General features: G+C 40.0%; 2 protein-coding genes across 4 annotated transcripts; one reads left to right on the top strand and one right to left on the bottom strand.

The window, feature by feature from the left end:
• The first annotated feature begins 83 nt into the window (after positions 1 to 83).
• Positions 84 to 1,450, top strand: ost4 (oligosaccharyltransferase complex subunit 4 (non-catalytic)). Of its 2 annotated transcripts, none has more exons than XM_006792999.2 (3): positions 84 to 89; positions 712 to 849; positions 1,321 to 1,450. In XM_006792999.2, the coding sequence occupies exon 2, from the start codon at positions 713 to 715 to the stop codon at positions 824 to 826; it is 114 nt and encodes a 37-aa protein (XP_006793062.1). In that variant the 5' UTR covers positions 84 to 89; position 712; the 3' UTR covers positions 827 to 849; positions 1,321 to 1,450. The 2 variants fall into 2 exon arrangements, with proteins under 2 accessions (XP_006793062.1, XP_035764607.1); XM_035908714.1 differs by having other exon boundaries at positions 712 to 858.
• On the bottom strand, positions 935 to 19,587 carry agbl5 (AGBL carboxypeptidase 5). 2 transcript variants are annotated; one of them, XM_087852744.1, is made up of 16 exons: positions 19,308 to 19,587; positions 19,050 to 19,221; positions 18,748 to 18,914; positions 18,438 to 18,615; positions 16,908 to 17,086; positions 14,786 to 15,317; positions 14,436 to 14,605; positions 14,054 to 14,189; positions 12,407 to 12,624; positions 12,120 to 12,313; positions 9,533 to 9,712; positions 4,994 to 5,136; positions 4,809 to 4,861; positions 4,450 to 4,637; positions 2,805 to 2,938; positions 935 to 2,695 (listed from the first exon to the last, which is right to left on the bottom strand). In XM_087852744.1, the coding sequence occupies exons 1-16, from the start codon at positions 19,520 to 19,522 to the stop codon at positions 2,621 to 2,623; spliced, it is 2,934 nt and encodes a 977-aa protein (XP_087708870.1). In that variant the 5' UTR covers positions 19,523 to 19,587; the 3' UTR covers positions 935 to 2,620. The 2 variants fall into 2 exon arrangements, with proteins under 2 accessions (XP_087708870.1, XP_087708871.1); XM_087852745.1 differs by lacking the exon at positions 9,533 to 9,712.
• Positions 19,588 to 21,337: the final 1,750 nt, after the last annotated feature.

Raw genomic sequence — 21,337 nt, 5'->3', positions numbered from 1 at the left:
GACCGGAAGAAACGTCACTGCGCTTACCTGCTGTTGGAGAGCTGGGGTATTGCTCGAACCGGGAGTTAAAAAGCAATTTAACAGAAAATGTGAGTGATAACATTTGGGAAACGTGATTGCAGTTGGATAAAATTTGTAATTTCGCTGAAATATAATATGAAACGTTACTTATTTTACTTAGTTCAGTTCGTGGGGGTGTTAGTAGTTAGCATGCTTAGCATTGCTAACGCTACGTTGATTGTCCACTTAGAAATTTTACTAAAATGTATGATAATTTGGCGGATTATTTTGAAACTATCCGATCACTCCTATCTGTTATTATCACTCTGTTGATTCGCATAAAAATCCTAATATGCAAACTGCGGCAACGTGCAAAATGTCGGCACTTAATTGTAACATTACAAGAAGTTGTGCGTAATCTCGCTACTATTTCATTTTTTCCCAACTTTCTGTGTTAATTTGTGACATAATTGTCATGCCTTGCCTTCAAGTCGCTAGTGAGAGAGAATGATATTTATTTGAAACTGGTGAAAGGTCCTGAAATGCATTCAGATATCTACCAAAGCTGTAAAAATAAGCACAGAATATACAAAATAAACATGACTTTATTTTAACCTTTTGAAAATGCCTCTTCTCCTACTACCCACTGATGTAACACACTTTTTCTTCACCCCAGCACCTGCCTAATCTTGCCTCTGTGTCCCTTTGCAGAATGGTGACAGACGTGCAGCTGGCCATATTTGCCAACATGCTTGGCGTCTCCTTGTTCTTGCTAGTGGTGTTATACCACTACGTTGCTGTGAATAACCCCAAGAAGCAGGAGTAGAGTTGTACAGTATGACTGCAGAGGTCAGTGAGGTCAGACACTGTTTGCGTTTTTTCTTTTAACATTGTCATTTCTGATGTTGATCATCATAAAATAACAAATTGGACAAAATCAGGTTCTTTCAGTTTTTCTTTTTATTGTGTTTCTATTATGTATACCCCCATGTATTAAAAAACATGACTCAAATCCATCTATAACTGTTTTATAGTATGGCAGCTTTTACATTTAGTTAGTATAATTTTGATGCTGTCAGTGCTACATTATTCTATTATTGAAGAAAAGTCCCTTCTACAGTTTTCAGTAAGTGTCATTAATAAAGGAAAATGCACAGAAATAAAGGTTATTGGGCTACATATATAGAGTTAATTTGTTCCATCCTAGTTCATGGCTGATCACTGAGCACTACTAAAAATCTGGAGGAATAATTACAAACAAACAGGATTTTAAGGTTTAACAACTGTGAAACGACTGAGGCTTTTTTTTCCTCCCCACAGATGAGATGGACATCAAAACCACCACCTTGATTACATCATTCCCCTCATCATCTCCTCTTTCTAAGAGGTGTAATTTCTGTTTGCACAAGGATCTTTTTTTCTTTTTCTAATAAACATGTTTGAATTTGAATTTCTACAGTCTTTGAATTTTTTCACCTGCTCTGTACACATGTAAACATTTGTTATGCAACTTTAAAATACATGGAGTTTATTGCAGATTATTTATACTTCCAAATTTAAACACAGTTTTGTTCATCACAATCTTTTTTGCAAAAAAACCCAAAACACGAACGCTATATGAATAAATATACACATATACATATAAAAGGATGTATAATTGTAAATGATTAGTTCTCACTCGTGCGAAAAAAAGGACTGTGACAAGAAAAGTTAATTCAGTACAAACGGGTTACTATTTAGGTGTTTACTCCAGTTGGATGCATCACGTTTCCTTCATTAGCCTCACTGAGTGCATTTTGCAGCATTAATTTAATCCTCGACTTCCATAAGCCTCACACAAAATTTTAGCTTCAGCATACAGCTATGATCATTTTGGTTTCTTATACACATAATACATTATTTTAAACCTGCACGCAGGAGGATTTTATAATGTGACATTTACTTTTTTGGTGAGTAGAATCACAAAAACTAAAAAACAAAAAGGCCAAGTAGGTAAAAACCATTTTATAAACAGTATGTGCAAAGCACAAAAGTGGAATAAATACACTCATCTCACATTTGTTAAACATCCACAATAGAGATAATGAGATTATAAAGTTGCTATTGTGCTCATGAGTCTAAATAAAAATCATCCCTTCCTTGTAATTGTACAAGTGGCTGCCTAATAAAATATTTAGCAGTGCATAACAGTATTGGTCGGTATCTGAGGGGAGCAGCAAGGACCAGAAAAATGCAACTTAAATCACAAAAACAGGAAATGTGAGGTACAATTATGGTAGCTGAAATGTTCAAGGATGTTTCAAGTCTGCATTCTTGAGCAGCTGGAAAAATTTGGAAAGGTTGAACCACTCCCCCAATACAGCTGCTAATGTAATGTCATAGAGCAAGGCACTTAACCTTCAGCTATTCCAGTAAAAACAAAAGCTGCTCAGTAGTTGTAACAGGTAATTCTAGGTTCTAAATGTTGCCCAAAAAGGCTAAAAACAATACGATTAAACATAAAAAAATTTATTTATATTGCACATCATCATGCCCCAACCAATCCTCCACTGGTGACAAGTCCCCCTCACATTTTGAAGTATTCAATTGCTCAATATGATATTTTTCGGCTGTCGGTTTCCTAGGCTTCTCCACACAGGGTTACTGTCTCACACATGTTCACAGTGTCAGGCACAGTCACTGGAGTTTCCTCCACCTTTAAAGACAACATCACACAGCCTGGTCATCTTTTAGTTATTCATATTAAATTATAGCTTCAATCTAAATGTACATTAACAACAAGAAGCGTGCACATCGGTTTTCACCTGTTGTTGTGTTCCCATGTCCTCTGCTGCACTTTCTATGATAGCACTTTCTTTGCACGTGATACTTCTGTCTGTGCTTTTCTTCATTAAAGCTTTAGAGGCCAGCTGTATGGCAGCTTCTTTCTCAGATACACCTGCAGATGGAACAACAGAGGGGAGTCAGCAAGGAATATGTGAGGTGTCCACTGTAATATGGGAAATGGGAGTATTAAGTAAAACTTGATGGTAACATTGTGGGTTTAAGGACCAGAACTTCAGAAATTGTTACATTTTAGTGGACACAAAATTATGTAGTGCAGTAATAAAATGCTCCAGCAGGAGGCAGTTTATTAAAGTCCATTTCTGAGTCTAAAGACTGCTGGGTTCCATCTGTTCATTTTTACTCTTTTCAATTCAATTCAATTTTATTTATACAGCGCCAAATCACAACAACAGTCACCTCAAGGTGCTTTATATTGTACAGTAGATCGTACAAAAATAGATACAGAGAAAAACCCAACAATCATATGACCCCCTATGAGCAAGCACTTTGGCGACAGTGGGAAGGAAAAACTCCCCTTTAACAGGAAGACTCTTGTGTCTGGTTGATGTGACGAGAGGGGATTGCAGTGTATGGTCACAGATAGCGTGTTCCCTGGATTAAAGAAGACCAGTTACACTCAGTTCAGCTCCATATTCCAAAGTTTTGAAGCTGAAATTAATCTTTATTTATGTCATGCTGGGCCTTGGCGCAGCTCTTCAGTTCACTACATCACAGAAATCAGCTCACGCCCCTTCCTTAGGCTGACTTTCTCCTGACTGGCTGCTGATTGCAAACAAAAGATCTGAGCAGCAAGTGGGTAGAGCTTTCTTGCTCAGAGCCAGAGCTATGTGCCTGGGTTGACCATCATAAATTATATATTTTTCCATTCTCATATATATATCACTCTTACATACATGGGCCTCAGAGAAAGTTTTACTTATATTTATTACAAGCATCCGGCACTGTAGCGGTAAAACATGTTGTTTAAGATGGTGTATAACCTGACGGACTGTGTCAAGGCCAGGTGTCACTAAAATAAGCATGTGTATCATTCAAAACTTCTAGCAGAGCTCAAGAATAAAAACATTAAGCTAATGTGCCTAATAGGTCCACTCTGAAGCATCACTATGCTAACATATGCTAATTACCACTAAAGTAACTACTACATCTGCGGATCAAAGCCAGGTGGCAAACACCATAGTAATTAGAAATGTATGACTGCACCAAAAACAGCTGTTTAAATATTTCACTTAAAATCAGAAATGTCCACCTCATATTAGCCAGTGTCAAAATCAGGGGGTGACTGAAGTCATTCTACCACTTGGGGATCCTGAATGTGTGTCCTCTATATGGATGTACAGATCTGTACATATCTGAAAAGTCAGGAGACTCTATAAGACTCATTCTCTGGATGTCATTCAAAGTTATCTCATTACATTTCATGCACACTGTGGTCAGATGCACAAATAAGCACGATCATGAGTTCTATGTTGTTGTTTTAGAAACGATTCTCCTTTAATATCAAGTAAAACATACTTCTATGAGATGCCTTCATGTCACTTATCCCCATTTTAACTGATCATTGGTCATAAACAGCCCAGAGCAACAAGCAGGTGTACATGCCTGACAATGACAGGTGTCTGTGGAGGCCAGGTCTGAGCAGCTTCCACACCTTCATGGTAGCAGACACCTCTTTACCTCCTGGTGGGTTATTGCTAGATGGAGATGCTTTATTGTTGTGTTTGGGAGGTGCGTCAGTCGAGCCCATCCTTCGGATGGGAATGCGGCTGACGTGGGGCTGCAGCTCACACCTGGGCAGGCGACAGAGAGGTTAACATTTTCGCTATTCAAGAAAGAAAATATCAGCATGAAGAAGGAGTTTCCAGTGTGGTTTTCATTTCATTTTTCAGATCCCAGCCTTTGTTGACTGTTTTGGAGTCAAATTATTACAATGCATAAAAAAAAAAAAAGATAGGGCTTACTTGCTAAATTTGATGGAGGAAAGGATGTGTTCAGGCCCCTGGTCTTTAGCAGTCTGTGACACATGGAGACATTACAACAACACATCATAGTCTAAGTGTATATTAATACGGGAGATCTTTTGCAACAAAGTGTAATAATGGAAATGTGAATTTGCTCAGTGAGTGAGCCAGCAAGGTAACCTAACCTCTCTACCAGCTTCTGTGGGGGGATGAGTGATTGTAAGAGTTCGGCACCCTCTCCCTATGTGCCCAGGACGTATAGGTAGAGGCATTCTGGACCAGACCGCAGAACTGGGTCCACCAGTCTCAAGGTCCGGGCAGCTAATGCCTGTCAACCAGATGAAGACACATAAATAAACAGAACAAAGAGAAGAAAGGAGAAACAAAGAGTGGAAGATGAAACACTAAGAATCTGATTTATAAAACTTAAGATTTAAGCCATTTAGTGTGTGTATGTTTAAAGTATCACAATTATGCTGGCAAAAACCAAATATGTTGAAATAACTGAATGTCCTGTAATATCTCATAATCTACATATACTCCTAACTAAGTTTAAGTGGTGAGAGTTTTGGTGTTGATCTTTTCCTCGACGTGAAAGCTGAAAAATAAAGATCACAATCAAAAGAGTCAAACGAGAGCAAAAGGACCCACACTCTGTAGCTGCTTGACAAACGGATAGTTTTTATTCCAGAGGTTAAACAGAGAGGCGCTAAAAGACAGCAGCACATTCAAGAAAGGTGACAATTGTAGAGACGTTACACGGACAAACACATAACTGTAGTCTGGTATAGAAGGTTAGCACCACATTGAAGGAAACGGCACAATTCTCATAAGGAGTATAAAGCCGAAAGACCTACTGAGAATGTGACTATGCATACAGTGTTTTCACCTAAAGCTGAGTTTGTCATTTTCAATGAAGATGTAGACGCTTTAGGGCTGAAACAACTGGGACACAGAACATCATAGTTCACAGTGAGAAAGCAGGAAAAAAACAACAACTACAGAAAACTCCTTCACCATTTAGCAGGTCACTGATCTAGACTGGTAGATCGTAACTCCACTGAGCTGTGGCTACACTAAAACCTTTAGTACAGTAATATTAGATGAGACTACAAATCTGTAGATTATATACTCATCTACAGGTTTGCAGGGTTTTCTGAGCTTCCTCTAACTTAGAGAGCTGACATTTGAAGCTAATGCCGTGTTCAGACTATACGATACCAGGCTGGTCAGATCTGAGTCACATAAAGCATCGATTGGAGGTTGAGAACAAAAATGAGAGTAACGCATGCCAATAGGGTGTCATGATAGACAAAAAAAAGCTGTGCCAACAAAAGGGCTAGCATATAAGGTAGGTGTACTATTGCATACATTACAAAAGAGAGAATGATGTTCCAGTATAGTTAGGAAGAAGTGTGAGAAGCAGTAACACAAGATAGCCAGTGTCATAGACACTCCTTTGTTTGCTGTTCTGTTGACACTCTTTTATTGAAAATCAAAATGATATCACACTGATTGTGAAAGAAGAGATGAACAAGATTTTATAACTCTTAATCACCTGACACATCGACCACTGCGACAGACTGAAGTATCATGTAGTCTGAGCCCAGCGTGAGTATTAAGGACTGTTTCTACAAGAGCTTTTTATTTGGCTTAGCGACGCTTGAATTCGCAAGAAATTTATGTTGTGAGATCACTGCAACTTGGGCAAGTCACACTGAATATGAAAGACAGATGAAGAAGAAGGATATATACCCTATAAGATCACAATAGGAGCAGGACCTTCAAAACCTACTGCTTACAACAAAGCAAGGCACAGCTTAACTACAATGTGTAACAGCACTGGATCAGACAGTAGCTACAGTGAGCAAAGGCCAGATGTTCTGAAAGCTATTTTGATCCCTTAATGATCTGGTTTGTTTGCTTCTTCTAAAAAAGAAGAAAATAAATAAATAAATAATAATTCACTTCTGCATGTTCAGTGCAACATAAACGGTCGGTCCTAAAACACAGACCATCATCAAGTACTTGGATAACAGCACGCAAAAAACGAATTACAGACAAGTTACTATAATTCCACAATAGATGAGTAAAATCTTAGACAACATGGTAGCTTCTCACGACTGCTTACCACAAGATATATTAACTCTAGCCGTCGACAGCCTACTACACACCTGCCACGATCGATTTACACAAGGAACATGTCTATCTGCTTGAACAAATTAGGATAAATATTATCTTCATCAGTTTAAGGAAACATATAATACATAAACAAACAAAAACTCTTCACCATATTTACACCTAAACTAGGGCTGCCACGATTAGTCGACTAGTCACGATTACGTCGACTATCAAAATGGTCAACAACTAATTTAATAGTCGATGCGTCGTTTGAAGCTTTGTAAGATCACAAAAGACACAGGAATAAGTAGTAGGATTTAAGGGTGTAATAACAGACTGAAACAGAAGATGGCAGCACTGCATGTACAAGGATGCCAGCTGCCGTTAAACCCCGAAGAAGAAGAAGTAGCTCTGTCCCAGAATTCATAGCGCAGCTGTCAACAATGGCGGCAGCTAGTTAGTTTTAAAATTACTCTTATTATTCTTTCTGGGTCACAAAATAAACGTTTAACATATTTTCTGGCGAGAATGTAACTGTGTAAACCTCAAATATCTGCTCGGTTTATCAAGACACATATTTTCAAAAGCGCTCCGACGTTTTCGGAGACGTCTGTTAGCCACTAGCTCGATAGCTAGCCGGGGGCTAGGCTCACTAGAGCCGTGAGAACACCGGACTCCCGCAAATCGTTTTCAAACCCACCGCCGTCTTTTGCTACTCAGGTTAAACATGTAATATAAGTCACTTAGATAACTTAAAAATGTTATTGTTTGGCTTTTTTTAGTATTTTATTTGTTCCTGAGTAAATCGGTTTGGTTGAGATTAAAGTTATAGTTTTTACACAGCTGAATAAACGTCAAGCAGACAGCTGATTATCAGAAGTGTGAGATGCTCAAGAATTTACTCCGGTGTCCTGTTATATTTTAGATAGCAAGGAGCAGACGGCTGAGTTTACTCAACTCCACCGAAACAATCTGCAAACATCATTAAAATTTAATAAACGATCATCTTGTCTTTATTTTTAGTTAGCACATATCTTAAACACTTAAAGCTGTAAGCTAATGATAGTTATATAAGAGCAGATGCTGCTGGTGCAATAAGCTGTACGTTTTACGTCTAATGGATGATGATCTGATTAGTCAACTAATCGCAAAAATAATCGGTGACTAGTCGACTATCAAAATAATCGTTTGTGGCAGCCCTAACCTAAACCAGTGTTAGTGTCATATTAAAAAAACAATAAACACCTGCCAGTCAAACTGGCTATAAGCTAAACTCATTCTTTTCATATAATACTACTTGCTGGCAAATAGTCCCACAAATCAACCGTAGTTATCCCAAAGCAGCTACAAGATTGCAAAATCCATAATGAGGTCTCCACACAGGAAGTGAGTGACATGGTGACCAAAGTCAACGATAATCAGAGAAATTGTAGCTATGACCAATGAGAGGGAAGGATGCTGTTTACTGATGTATGAGAGGACGGTAAATGCCAACGAATGAGCCGCAAAACATTTCCTGTGTGGGTGCCCCTTAAGGACTTAAGCTAATGAGGGTACACAGTTTCTGGCAGTAGGCTATGCTGTGATTATAACGTCATGACCAATGTTGGTCCGACATTGGAATGATGCAGGTTTTTGTTTTTATTTATTCATTTATTTTTAATGGTATTTAGAATGAAAAACTGACTTGTGTACAAAAATCTAAAAGCAAACCTTTAAATGTCACTTTGAATCATAAGAAATTAAAAAAAGCTATTTAAATGTTTAGCCTCAAATGACAGTGACATCGTTTTACAAATCAACATTAAAGCGAAACCCAAAGACAACAGAACAGATCAGAGGGTGCTTTGGAAGGCTTTTAAAGAAAATAAAGTCTGATTATGTTCAGTCTATAAAAATATGTCAATAAATAATTCAAAAATCAAACGCATCACAACAGCAACTGTGCGAATAAAGAAGAAAATCTCCCGGCTACTTTCAAATGGTGAGCAGAGTAACATGGTAATTAGCTTTAGCTTATTATTGTATACACAAAAAGCTTCGTCTGGATCCATATTATAATATTATGATGTCTACGGATAACATCTACTGTGTGCTCTGAACGTCTTATAGGACAGCAGATATTAGGTACCAAGAGGTACAAAGAGCCAGAGGACAGTGCGGCAACCAGCACTTGATTCAAGGTCGGTGAGAAAAAGCATTTCAGTCACAGCTGAGATCTGAGGAACACATTCGCTCTCAAGTGAAAGTGTTATTTACCTTAAGGTGCTAAAACTGTAGACATGTAATTACTGTGCAGAAAGAAAAAAATTATTTACTAGCACCAGTGATGTTTTGCACGCACGCACGCTTTGACCTACATGGACTACCAGGCTGGTTTCTGAAAAGACAATCTCACTCAATCATCTCGCACAAGCACATGAGCCCAGTGTTTCATGGTTTAAGTCAGATTCAGTCCGGGGTGGGCCCAGTTGGACTGCTGGCGGCCGGCGGTAAGCTCTGAAGGAGCAGGGGACTCAGTTTGGAGAGCAGCCCAGGGCGGGGCAGGGCCTGCAGGGATGGGAGCAAGGTGGAGAGGCTGGGGGGCTGGAGGGAGTACAGACCTGTCATACTGACGGAGGCCGGGAGGGGACAGGAGCCTGCTGCACACACTGAGGAAGATGAGGAGGACGAGGAGGAAGGGGGTGAGAGTGGGGGGCGAGCGGGTGTGTGGCTGTTGCTGGGAGACCGGAGGATGAAGCGGTGGTGATGGGGGGGGCGTCTCTTCTCCTGGGGCTTAGTGTCTACAGAGAGGGAGACACATACACCTGCTCAGAGACGTGCAGGGACCGTAGGGATACACAAAGCGGCTGAAACTACCCTGCATGCACTGAGAACAAAGTCATTACAGGTAACGCAAAGTAAATGCAAAAAAACTCATTAAAGCAAACTGAAATTCTTTTGGTACACAGGGTTTCTGCCAGGGAAGAGAAAAGGAAGACAATCGCTATATCTTTTTTCACACTTCCAGCATGAAGAGAAAGTAAAAAGCATGTAAGCATGTAACCTATATGTAATCTCATATCCCAATATAAGACCTTTATCATCCTGACAACGATATATATCAAAAAAATTTTACATTTTCTGTAAATTCTGTGAATCTCAAGTGTTTTCAGCTTGGCGTCGTGAACCTGGAGTCGAGTGTTTTGACCAAGACATGAAACTATACGTTTTTAGACATACAGTGGCTTGCAAAAATATTCAGCCCCCTTGAACTTTTCCACATTTTGTCACATTACAGCCACAAACATGAATCAATTTTATTGGAATTCCACGTGACAGACCAACACAAAGTGGTGTACACGTGAGAAGTGGAACGAAAATCATACATGATTCCAAACAGTTTTTACAAATAAATAACTGAAAAGTGGGCCGCATTTTCTTTGTGAGTATTTATTACATGGCGTGCTGCGGGGGAAAGCCTATTCTAATGTTTTGAGCACCTGACGGCTCTTTTTTGCTTCTCATGTGTAGGTGGTAGAAGAGGTTTGTCGTGTTTGAGTCTGAGGTGGGGACCGGTTTCCTGCATAATTTGCATTGTACAGTTTTCTGGTCCGTGTCAGACTTTTCATAACCAAACCATGTCCATGCTACAGAGGCCCCTCGTTTAGGAATAAGGTCCTCGATTTGTTTTGACTGGTCCTTCTGTTTGTCATCATTTCAGTTTATTTTGAAAAATCTCAACAGGATCTTCAGCTTTATTGTGAAAGGTTAATGTGGAAAAATAAACAAGCAGACGGCGGAGCCACAAGCTGGGTTTACCATCATTGTTGCTAACGACAACGCATAAAAAAAGTTGCTTATTTATCCGTAGTGTGGTTATTTTAAATGTAAGAGAAAGAGGCAACGTGAAGAAATTAATATAACCACTACAGTAACCATCAAAACGATGAAAAAATATTGCCGTAAACAGTTTATTTTGTGACACCACGAAACAAACGATAGCGTAAAATGAAACGATAGACGTTTTCATTTCGTCACCCGCTACATATCGTTATATTGAACAGACCTAAAAGCATGCCTGCATATACAAGCTGGAGAACACCAAAACATATTCAACTCTATTGAAATAAAGTGATGAAGGATATATCTTACAGTGATTAGTGGACCGAAGTGGATGAATATGAGCAGAGTAAGTAAAACAGAATAAAGTCATAACATTTGCCAGGTTCTTTAATGCCCTTTAATAATTGTGGATCTCTTTGTTTTTACATTCATCAGGTGCCAATCAGCCCAAATAGCAAGAAGAAATTAAAAATACATGCCATGAAAGAGTTGGGGTCTTAGGAGGCTAGAAATGTAATTAACTTATAATTGTTAAATTGTTATACTGTTTATCTGATGGCTTTATCTGCCAACTTTATTTTCATATTCTTCCATCTGAAACAACAGGAAAGCAGTTAAAAAGATTTTTTTCTGTCTCTGATGATTGCTCCACCCAACCATGTAGCAGAATACAGGCATTGTGAGGAGCCAAAAAAGTAGTGACGCTTATCACGTCCAATATAGCGGACAGCTCGACATGCCCATGATGTCACGTGCAAACCCTTTATACACTGGTGGAAACCCTGGTACATGTGTTATTGAGACTGGGCCGCGTGTCTATTCTGCACTCATCATATTTCTTTAAAAAGAAGAAAAGAAACTTGATAACTCTAACTAACTCTAAACATCATGTTAGAATTCTGGATTATCCATACTGTGAGAAAAATTTAGGAGTTTTGTACCAAAATGTAAACCAATGTTGAGATTTTTCTTTAGGGTAAGGACACAGCAGCAGGAAAAGGGGTCATGCAAAGGTCATGCGGGGGTAATGTGGGGGATGTTACAGGTCGTTAACATCCAGGACACCAAGCTCATCCCAAACCTGTGGCCAGTTTCGCGTCACGCGCAGCAAACCAGAAGCTAACATTCACGCAGACAATAACACATCAGCCAGCCTTTTTGAACAGCTCCAACAGCAACGAACAAGAGGTTGAAGAAAAGGAAAGAGAAGAAAACGAGAAAGAGAGAGACCACAAGAGAGGATTTGTGATATAGAGAGAGAGAGAGAGTGGAGCAGACGACCACTGAAGGAGATGTGACTTTTTTTTAAGAAAAGAAAAAAAAAGGCAGCCACAGCACAGGCAGATAGTTGGGAATTCAACTTACCTCTGACTGGCCCGAGTGTTTTGTTGCCTCCACGTCCGCTGCTGTTGTGCTGTGTATGAGTTCGGGGTGGGGGGCAACCGAAAGTAAAACTTGGGGAATTGTGCATCTTCGGCGAGGGTGTTTGGCTGCTGCTACTTTGGCTGTTGCAGCGGACGCGGCTGAGGGTGTTCTCCGATGCAGATCCAGACAGACAACTAGTAGGAAAATGAAGAAATCACAGAAATCCATGACCCAGCTGTTATCTTTGGACAAACTAAAGGCAAAAAAAAAAATGTGTGGGAACTCACTTGTTAAAGCTCTTTGGTGGTGACACCTTGCTGCCATTGTGGTGTATTCGTGGAGGAGGGTTGGCATGGATGTGAGCGTTCAGTCCTTTGGTGTTGCGGACGTGCTTGAGGATCCAGGCTCGGAGATTTGTCAGACAGGTGTGCTCAGAAAGCACCAGTCGCGGCCAAGGGTTACACTCTGCCATGTCCAGGGCAGAGATCGCCACAGCACGCCCCACCTGATGGCATCACCCAAATGTATTTCAGAACTGATATAGATAGGCGCACTTTGTTTACATAAATTGCCAAATTTCTTTAACGTGTCAGGGTAGGTGTACAGTACTGTCTTGAGCCACATCTCATTTCTTTATATTTTGTAGAAAAATGGGAAACAGGTGCAATGATTTATTAAAATGTGCAAAAATACATCCGGGTTCTGGGGAGGCCAGTCAATGACTGACAGTGTTCCACTGTGTTTTTCTGTCCAGGTATATTTTTCCTACACTTTCCAGATGGTTTAGGTCATAGATTTAGGTTCTATTTGTTGGAGGAGGAGGGTCGATGCATACAAGTGCTTTATCGGTCATTAGCAACATAGTTTCTCTTTTTAAATATTTGATTTGCCAAATACTTTGTGACAACGGCTATGTCCACACGTAGCGGGTATTTTTGAAAACACCGATTTTTCTGTGCATTTGCACCTTTCGTCCACACGTAAACGGCGTTTTTGGTCACTGAAAACGGAGATTTTTAAAAACTCCTGCCAGGGTGGATATTTTTGAAAACTCCGTTTTTGCATTTACGTGTGGACGAGAAAAACGGAGAAAACGCAGCGTCAAAGGTGTGCACATTTTTTGACGTCACACTGTGCGCCACGTTATTGTTTCGGTGAAATGAATTTCTACAATACTGTTACTGTTAATTGTTCTCTCTGCAGTGTTTAAATGCTTACATATACACACACAGTTACTGTCCCTCCACACATACCACTCGGTTCTGCTGCTATGCCCCAGCTTTGTTTACTTTTTCCCACCGAGGCTTCTAGACTTCTGATTGGCCAACATTTCTACACGGTTAGGAATATAGCGCCACCTGCTGCTTTGGCATGTTCCTAACAGCGTTTTCCTTCATTTCTGCCTTTACGTGTGGACGGGATTATTTTTTAAAACGAAAACGGAAAATCTCAGTTTTCAAAAATACCCGTGTACGTGTGGACGTAGCCAACAACTAAGTAATATAATCTGCTCTCTAGTGAGACTTTCATCCTGCCGAATAACTCTAACTCCATTGTCTTGTGTGAAGGTAACGCTCGTTTTGCTCTATAGCTTCAGTGAGCTCATCACGTGTGTCTTAACCGGTTCCACATACAGTATGCTGCAGGCTGTGGTTAGTGTGCTTTCAAAATAAGAGCAAGTAGTCCTTGTCTTTGAGATGTTGCTCTCACTAATCAATAAAAAAATGAAAATCTAATGTGAGGTGACAAGTATGCTTGAAGGGGAAGGTAATACACTTGGACATACCTCCCAAGTCTATGGCTGGGAAATAATTCAAAGAAAAGTGGAGCAAATGACTTTCTATGGAGAGTAACTTTATTAGTAATGGCCACAACACTTGTTATGATATGATATGATATTATATGCATGTGTGTGTTATATATGCGCTTCCTACCTGCTCAAATATTTCTGGAGTGTATTTTGGAGGGAAGGATGGCGGTGGAGGGGGGGTAGCTCGTCCGTTGTCATGGCAGGCAGGTGGGATTGTATTCATGGTTTTTCCTGTGTTATAGTTGCACTCCAGAGTGTAACTGGTCGGTACCCAGTTGCAGAAGCAAGATAAAATATAAAATTACAACACAAAAGCATTACTGTGTTTCCGAGGCTTTTTGCAACTTAATTTGTACTGGGCCCACAAAATCTGCACTTGGTCATTATGGCTAATTCGAAACTGAGTAAAAATTCTGGAAATCACACTTTAAACACCTGAAAAACGACTACATAAACTTCCTACACCGAACACAGATTGCAGCAATGTCATAAATGTAATGTCTGACCTGTGAAGCAGCCCTATTGCCTTGTGAATGGCGACCCGACCGCTGCCTTCTTTAGATTGGCCATCTCTCTTGTCTCGTGCGTACATGTTTTTCTCAGAGAAGTTACAGCCCAGAAAATCAAAGTGGGCAGAATTCACAGCGATCAGCCTTGGATACAGCATGTTCTCGACCTGCGGCAAGAAAATCACAGCAATTCAGACACACGTGACAGAAAGTACAAATCAAATGTAGAAAATGTTTTTCTAAAAAAAATTTTTTTAAATGAAAGAAAAGTAAAAAATAAATTTGAATGTTATTTGACAATTTTGCAAAAGTACTGCAAAGTAATGGATAAATGCATTCATTATTACCTGCTGGCTCTCATCAGGAAGGCTATTTCCATACATGAAACACCCACGTTTAGACGCGTGCCCATGCAAGTCGACATAATATGCCACACCCCCCTCCTGTGGTGGCACCGACTCCTGTTCCTCCACCTGTGGTACTGCTAAATCTCCAGCTCCTGGAACTACAGTCTCTGTGGAGCTCGATGAGCTGTTCTGATCTCCCTTCTCCGCCTCCGAGGTAGCCCAGGCGTTTTCCTCCATCGTCACGGGGACCTCTGGCTGCGCAGGCTTTGCATCTTTCTCTGCGTTCCGTTGGTTTAAGGTGACTTCGAGGGCAGTGAGGGGAGGTGCTTCATGCTGATTTGCAGGTTTTGTTTTAGCAGCTGGGGGCTCTGTATGGGTGGGGCCGTTAGAACGAGTGCTTGGCTGTGTTTTGTGCAAGCGGTTGTGTGTGTGGTGGTAGAGCAACAGTGTTTTGGCTGCATAGATGGACGGGTGTAACTCGGGGCTGGGGTTCAAGTATTGTCTATTCAGGTTCACACCCCTGGAATCCGTCCTTTAAAAAAAGAGAAAGTAAAGAATCTTTATTGTCGACAAGCGTAAACCCAGCAGAGAGTCTTTTGTACACTTCTCCTCTGCCAAATTTAACATGTGAGCTATTTTATACATTATTGCATGGTGATGTTTAGATTAAGTAAAATTGTAGAGGAACACAAGTCTGGGAATCAAAAGAAGAGGCAGCATACCACTAACATGCCAAGAAAGCAGCGTCACCATTTACTGACACCTCAGTGCATCATTCTCTGAGACACAGGGACATCTGGTAAAAAGGTCACCACATCTCACCTCTGCTGGCTCTTCTCACCTCCTTATGACTAGTAGTAGTGATGAGCCTAAACTAAACTCAGCTGTGGTCGACTTTCCCTTCCAGTTTGATTTCCAGAATCTTATCATTTGTACCAAATGCAGTTTCCATAACCAGACTAGAGCCAGGGTTTCCATCACTGTATTTGAAATCGTCACATCTTGAAAGATATTACTTTTTTATTTATTTAACACAAGCAATTTATCGTCTGTACACAATAATTAAACATAAAATCATCAAAAAAAAAACCAACATAAAAACATCAAAACTGAAAAAAGTTAAATATAAAGAAGAACCAGGCTAAAACCAGATTATGACTTAATGATATTTTACCTATACAGCAGATTGGCTCTCTGTCTTCCTGTGTCCACTAGGTCTACCATGATTTGGTGCTCTCTCATTGGTGTAGTCTAAATTATTGCTGGGAATGTGAAAAAAAAACTCTCCAGTGTCTCTTATTCTCTCACCCCTGTGTCAGCATATGCATATCTTCACAGTGTTACAGCAGATAGCAGGTGGGCAGCTTTCCATTAACTGAGTGCAAATGCGCCTGCATTAAATTGCACGTAATTTCTGAGTAGGTCGTAGTCACTGGGCTTTTTTCCCCCTGAGTGATAACTGCATAGGGCTTAAAGAAACTTAATTTTTCCAGCTGGATTTCTTGATTTCTCCTAAAACGAGCAGGTTCATTGGCCACACACATGCATAAATTAGTTCTTATATAATTTAAAATGTATGCACATGTTAGCAAAGACATTCAGTTGATATTGACAATGAATGTTGTGAAGGCAAAGTAAGAAGAAGATATGCACATAGCAATACAAAAACTAATGGTCATTGTACAAATTCAGACACATTTGCACTGTAGCATCAGGTGCCATATCCCCGTTGGTTGCCTGGTCTTCAGACAAACTTTCTATTCAAATCAAAATTTCATTAGGAAGCCAAAAAACAAAGATTTTGAACACACAGAATGCTTATTTTTAATAGGATATATCCATTGTATTTGCAGTACATATGGGTCTACAGTTGTAAGACTTCCTATGCAGAAACACAGAGATAATCATCTTATACTAGCAACTGTTAACTGCTGTGTAGCCTTTTAAAAGGCTCAACATCAAACCAACTTGCTTTGTGACAATAATGACAGAACAATGTAGCACGACGATACATTGTAGCACATTTCCAGACTATAATTGTGGTGCACACTACTCACATTATTATTGAGAGGAAACGCTCTCGTGTCTCATTTAAGGATGTATATGAATGTGAAACTCTTACCTGTAGTGTCCACGGACAACCCCGTCTGGGTTCAGCATGGGAATGAGCTTGAACACAAACATGTTGCGCAGCGCGTGTGCACGTGGGTCATCTCTTCTCAGGATGAAGTTGAGGAAACCGTTAAACACAAATGATGAGGGAGTCTCCCCAGGGTGCACGCGACTGCTGAGAAAAAACACCTGGGAACACACACAGACACGCAAATACCGAGAGTGAACGTTCCCGTTTAAGGTCAGAGTCTTATAAATTATCATTAAAGGTCCCAATCTACAAAAGACTGGAAGTGATTCACAGCCATGTGGCAACTGGAGATCACAGAAAGTCAAGGATATTCAGCGACTTTAAGAATACCAATAATTGACATTTGTACTGGTAGTAAATACTAGAGGTGGGGGAAAAAATCGATACTGTGTAGTATGGTGATATTTTGTTTGCTAATAATGTATGGATACAGGGACAGCAGAAATCGATACTTTGTTACAAAAAGGTTTTTGTGCTCTGACTTCAGAGCATGTTGATCCTTTTTCTGAGCAAGAATCCTGACATTCCTTCACTGTCCAGATGTGTTTAACTTTTTTTTGGCAGCAATAAACATGACAGTTTACTTATTTTAATTTAAGACATGTTTTATTTTAATTAAGTTTAAAACTTTTTTATTTAATGTAAAATTATATTTTGTTTTAATTTACCTTCAAATTCTTCAGTTGCTGAAGGGGCTGCATAGTTTTCATAAACTGCATAGTTCAGAATAGCTATAATTGTACCAGATGGTTGCGTTCAGTTAAGTTGGACTAGACTGTAATACAAACCGTTCAGTTTGTCAACAATAAAACTGAAATGAGAGAAAGACTGAGTGTGAGACTTTGATATTAGAGAAAATGAATATTGATAAAGTTTACCTTTATGTACAGAATCTGAATATCGCAAAATATTTTAAAAAATTGCAATAATATCGTATCGTGCGTTAAGTATTGTGATAATATTGTATCGTGGGATGTATGGTGATTCCCACCTCTAGTAAATACATTAGGGATTTACCAAGGCAGCCAAAACCTGGAATTTCTGCAAGTCAACAGTCTTCAGCTTAAAAGTAATGCACAATGAGCAACTCACTTCCAGTGTGGATGCAGCTTAACAAAAAGCCAGTTAAGTTTAAATTAAATGATCATTTCTTTACTTGTGGTAAAACAGTTCTTTCTAAGGTGGGAAAATCGCTGCTGACAATCCACATTATTATATTTAGCATCTATATTAGCAGCATGCTATAACTCGCTACATCAGACTCACCGAGGAAGAAACAAGCAGCTATGGGTTGATTATGTGCGAATGTACTAGTTTACTCTTTTCTTCATGGGGGGAGGCTAACTGCTTGGAGGCGGTCTAGGTGACTAGGTAACTTTGCTTCACAGACATACTTTACACACGGGAATGTATTTAAAAAAATCTCATAATGGTCTAAAACTAATTTTCATTATAAGGGACCTTTACACAATAGTGATTGTTTTGTTTTTGTGTATGATTGAATGATACCCTTTTGCCAGGGAAGCGGTGTGGTCTTGGAGTGTTGGTGTCAGGAAACAGCTTGGGCAGACGGGCTTCCCGTTCATCCTGCATCCCGCTGCAGTTGGTCACAGTGAGAAGGTCCACCCTATTGCCATCTAGAGAGTGGCATAGCAACTCCCTATGATAATACACAGTGCCTGGAGTACTAGCAGTGGGAGCAGTGCAGGAAAGAGTTTAAGGAAAAAAAATGTTAGAGAACTGTACACATTTAAGGTACTTTGACAAAGAAAAGATTCCAAATTTGTGTGTATATAGTTGTGTCATTTGTGCGCTTTACCTGCTCGGACTGAGCTGAGCAGCCCTGGGGTAGCTCTGATCCAACTGCTGCAGCATCTCCTGGCACTCTGTGTAAGAGAATGGGTAGCAGAAGGAGAAATAGGTGGTAGCCCCTCTCACCTCCAATAGCCGGTGAGTGAATGAAAGGATGAACTGGTTATCTACAATCTGAAAAGCAGCAGAAGAAAAGAAGAAGAATGATATTTATAGATGGATAATAATAGCCTGACAGGCAGTACTCTGCCTCACAGAGTCCTGTTGCCCACATCCTCTCTCTGACAGGCTCAGAGAGTGAATATCTACCTCAGATGTTGGTCTGTCTCGTATCCTTTCCCAGCGGGTTTTGCCCGGTAAAGTGCGTACGAGAGGAGCCATGCCTTGGCTGTAGAGTTTCCTCTGATTGTTCATGTTCATCACATTGATCTTCAGTAACTTCCCAGGTGCTGCCCCCTTCACACTGAAGTAAAACCATGATCTGAAAAACCACAACATGACACGGGACACTTTAAGTCATCTAATGTGGTAAAGTTGGTGTGGCACGAAAAATTTAATTTTGGTTACCTGTTTCCGTTCTCGTGCTCTGTGCCGGCACAGTCTGGCTGCGTCCACACATTGAACTCATAATCAGGGGTGAGGCTTGACCCAGAGGAGGAGCTTCCACTAGCAGGTGTGTCAGAAGAAAGGCTGGAGTTGCCCTTCTCCACCTTCTCCACGCGTGCCAGGTTCCCTGAGTCAAACTTGGAGCTAAACACAATATTCCCAAAGCGAGCCTCCATGGCTCTGAACTCTGGCCTCTTTCACTTTTCTTTTCTGTTAAGTGCCCGTCAGAGTTCTGACACAAACCACCTGTCATGAAATTAGGAATACAAAAATATGTTAACACTGGGCAAAAACATAAAAGGGAAAGGAGGTATAACCGGCTACAACAGGGGTTTTATGTATAGGTAACGTATTTCTCAAAAACATAATAAACAAAGAATTTTATACAGATGCAATATACCATAATACTAGTTTTTGATTGTAAGACTAAACAGCGACATCTCGAGGCCATTACAGGAACTACAACGATGGCAACAACCAACAACATAAAACATTTTCTACAATTACAAGCTTTATTCGTGTAGCCATTGCTGTACATTGGTTGCTTACTGTTTCCTCATCATTAACAAAAACGCGAGTGAAAGTCTGTCCAACAAAATGAAATAACGTTTCAGTGTATCAACAACAAGCAATAACAACAACAGCTGACCGAGAAATCGAGGGCAGCGTAAAAAGGGGGAGTGAACTAACGGCTGCAAGCATTACAGTCGGTTCATAAAAAGATTTCACATGATTTAAGGCAAATTAGCAACCGCTAGCTAAAATCGATTACACAGCTAATAGCCAGTGTCCTTCCTTTAATGTTCCACACAGCTAGCATACCTTTCTAAGCTACGGAGGCTAACTTAGCAACGGAACTAGCAGTCATTGCTCTGAAGGAACAATCTGTTTTTTGAAAATTATTCTACGTTTTTGGTCCACACTCTACCTCGACACCTAATCTGCTTCAGCGTCTTTACGTGAAAATATAAAATGTCAATTTTACCAGCCTATTTTCGATCGATGTCCATTTTTGTTTCACCGTCCTTCTCAACCCTCAATTCATTGCTCTGTATGCTGCGTTCAGGGTTCTCTGGATAACTGACACTGCCTGGAAATTTCCTTGTGTCTTAACCTAACAAATTGCAGGATGGATTTTGTTATTTTCACTGTGGCGAAACGTTTTACAGTCATTCTGTGCATTTGGTCTGCTTATTACAGTGGACATGCAAAAATATAATCAAAATATAAGTAGATTTATCTTAAAAAACAGTAATTAAAGTTACCAACTTTGTTGTTCTTTTCCTTATGAAACGTAACCTTAGTGTAGGCTTACTTTATTTAAAGGTCTCATTATTTGGCTGTAGCATTGCAGTGACATTATGCACCCAGAATATCTCAAACCTGAAAGGCCTGTTCTACAAACCAGACCTTTGTAGATGGTCACCACCTCCTCACCTCATCCTTTACCAAATTTGACACGTTAAATGTGTGTGTGTGTGTGGGGGGGGGGGGGTTCTATTAGAGGGAGAGCTACAAAAGTCTGAATAGTGCTTATTAAATCTTTATAAGATAGAGACTGATTGGAAAACTTCAACATTTTGCTGCACATATTGAAAAATCTCAGCTTCCTTAGGAAACAAAACCTGTTAAGCACCTTTTTTGTATATATCCTCTATGTTAGTCTGCCAGTTCAGACTGCTGTTGTCGTGGACAACCAGCTACTAATACTTCTCTATCACATCAACATCCTGTCCCAGGATAGACATGGGTCATGTACAGTAGCTGTCCTCTGATGCTGTCTTCCCACCCCCATCTTTCTGGTATTATTTGCATTCAGAAGCCAGACAAATGTTTAGCACAGGTCCTCAGAACTTGAGATGATGCTATCAGAGCATCCTAACTCCTAACCCAGGCCAGTAACCCATTATCTGTAAATAACATTAAAGTGAAATGCTCAGTTTCACAAGGATCATATACATACACATTACATATGGTCTGTGAAAAACTGA

The sequence above is a fragment of the Neolamprologus brichardi genome, chromosome 15, assembly GCF_056152115.1.
Source record: "Neolamprologus brichardi isolate AB-2024 chromosome 15, ASM5615211v1, whole genome shotgun sequence".
NCBI classification, from domain to species: Eukaryota; Metazoa; Chordata; class Actinopteri; order Cichliformes; family Cichlidae; genus Neolamprologus; species Neolamprologus brichardi.
Note: the sequence above shows the minus strand (reverse complement) of the source record. Positions and strands in the feature narration are given on the sequence as shown.

Bases quoted from the DNA above. Each gene is read 5' to 3' on its own strand.
- ost4 (XM_006792999.2), top strand. From the start codon at position 713: ATGGTGACAGACGTGCAGCTGGCCATATTTGCCAACATGCTTGGCGTC.
- agbl5 (XM_087852744.1), bottom strand. From the start codon at position 19,522: ATGGAGGCTCGCTTTGGGAATATTGTGTTTAGCTCCAAGTTTGACTCA. The intron at 15,318-16,907 runs GTAAGAGTTTCA...CTTTTTTTAAAG, and splicing joins GTTGTCCGTGGACACTACAG to GACGGATTCCAGGGGTGTGA. The intron at 9,713-12,119 runs GTAAGTTGAATT...CCCTCTCTGTAG, and splicing joins AACACTCGGGCCAGTCAGAG to ACACTAAGCCCCAGGAGAAG.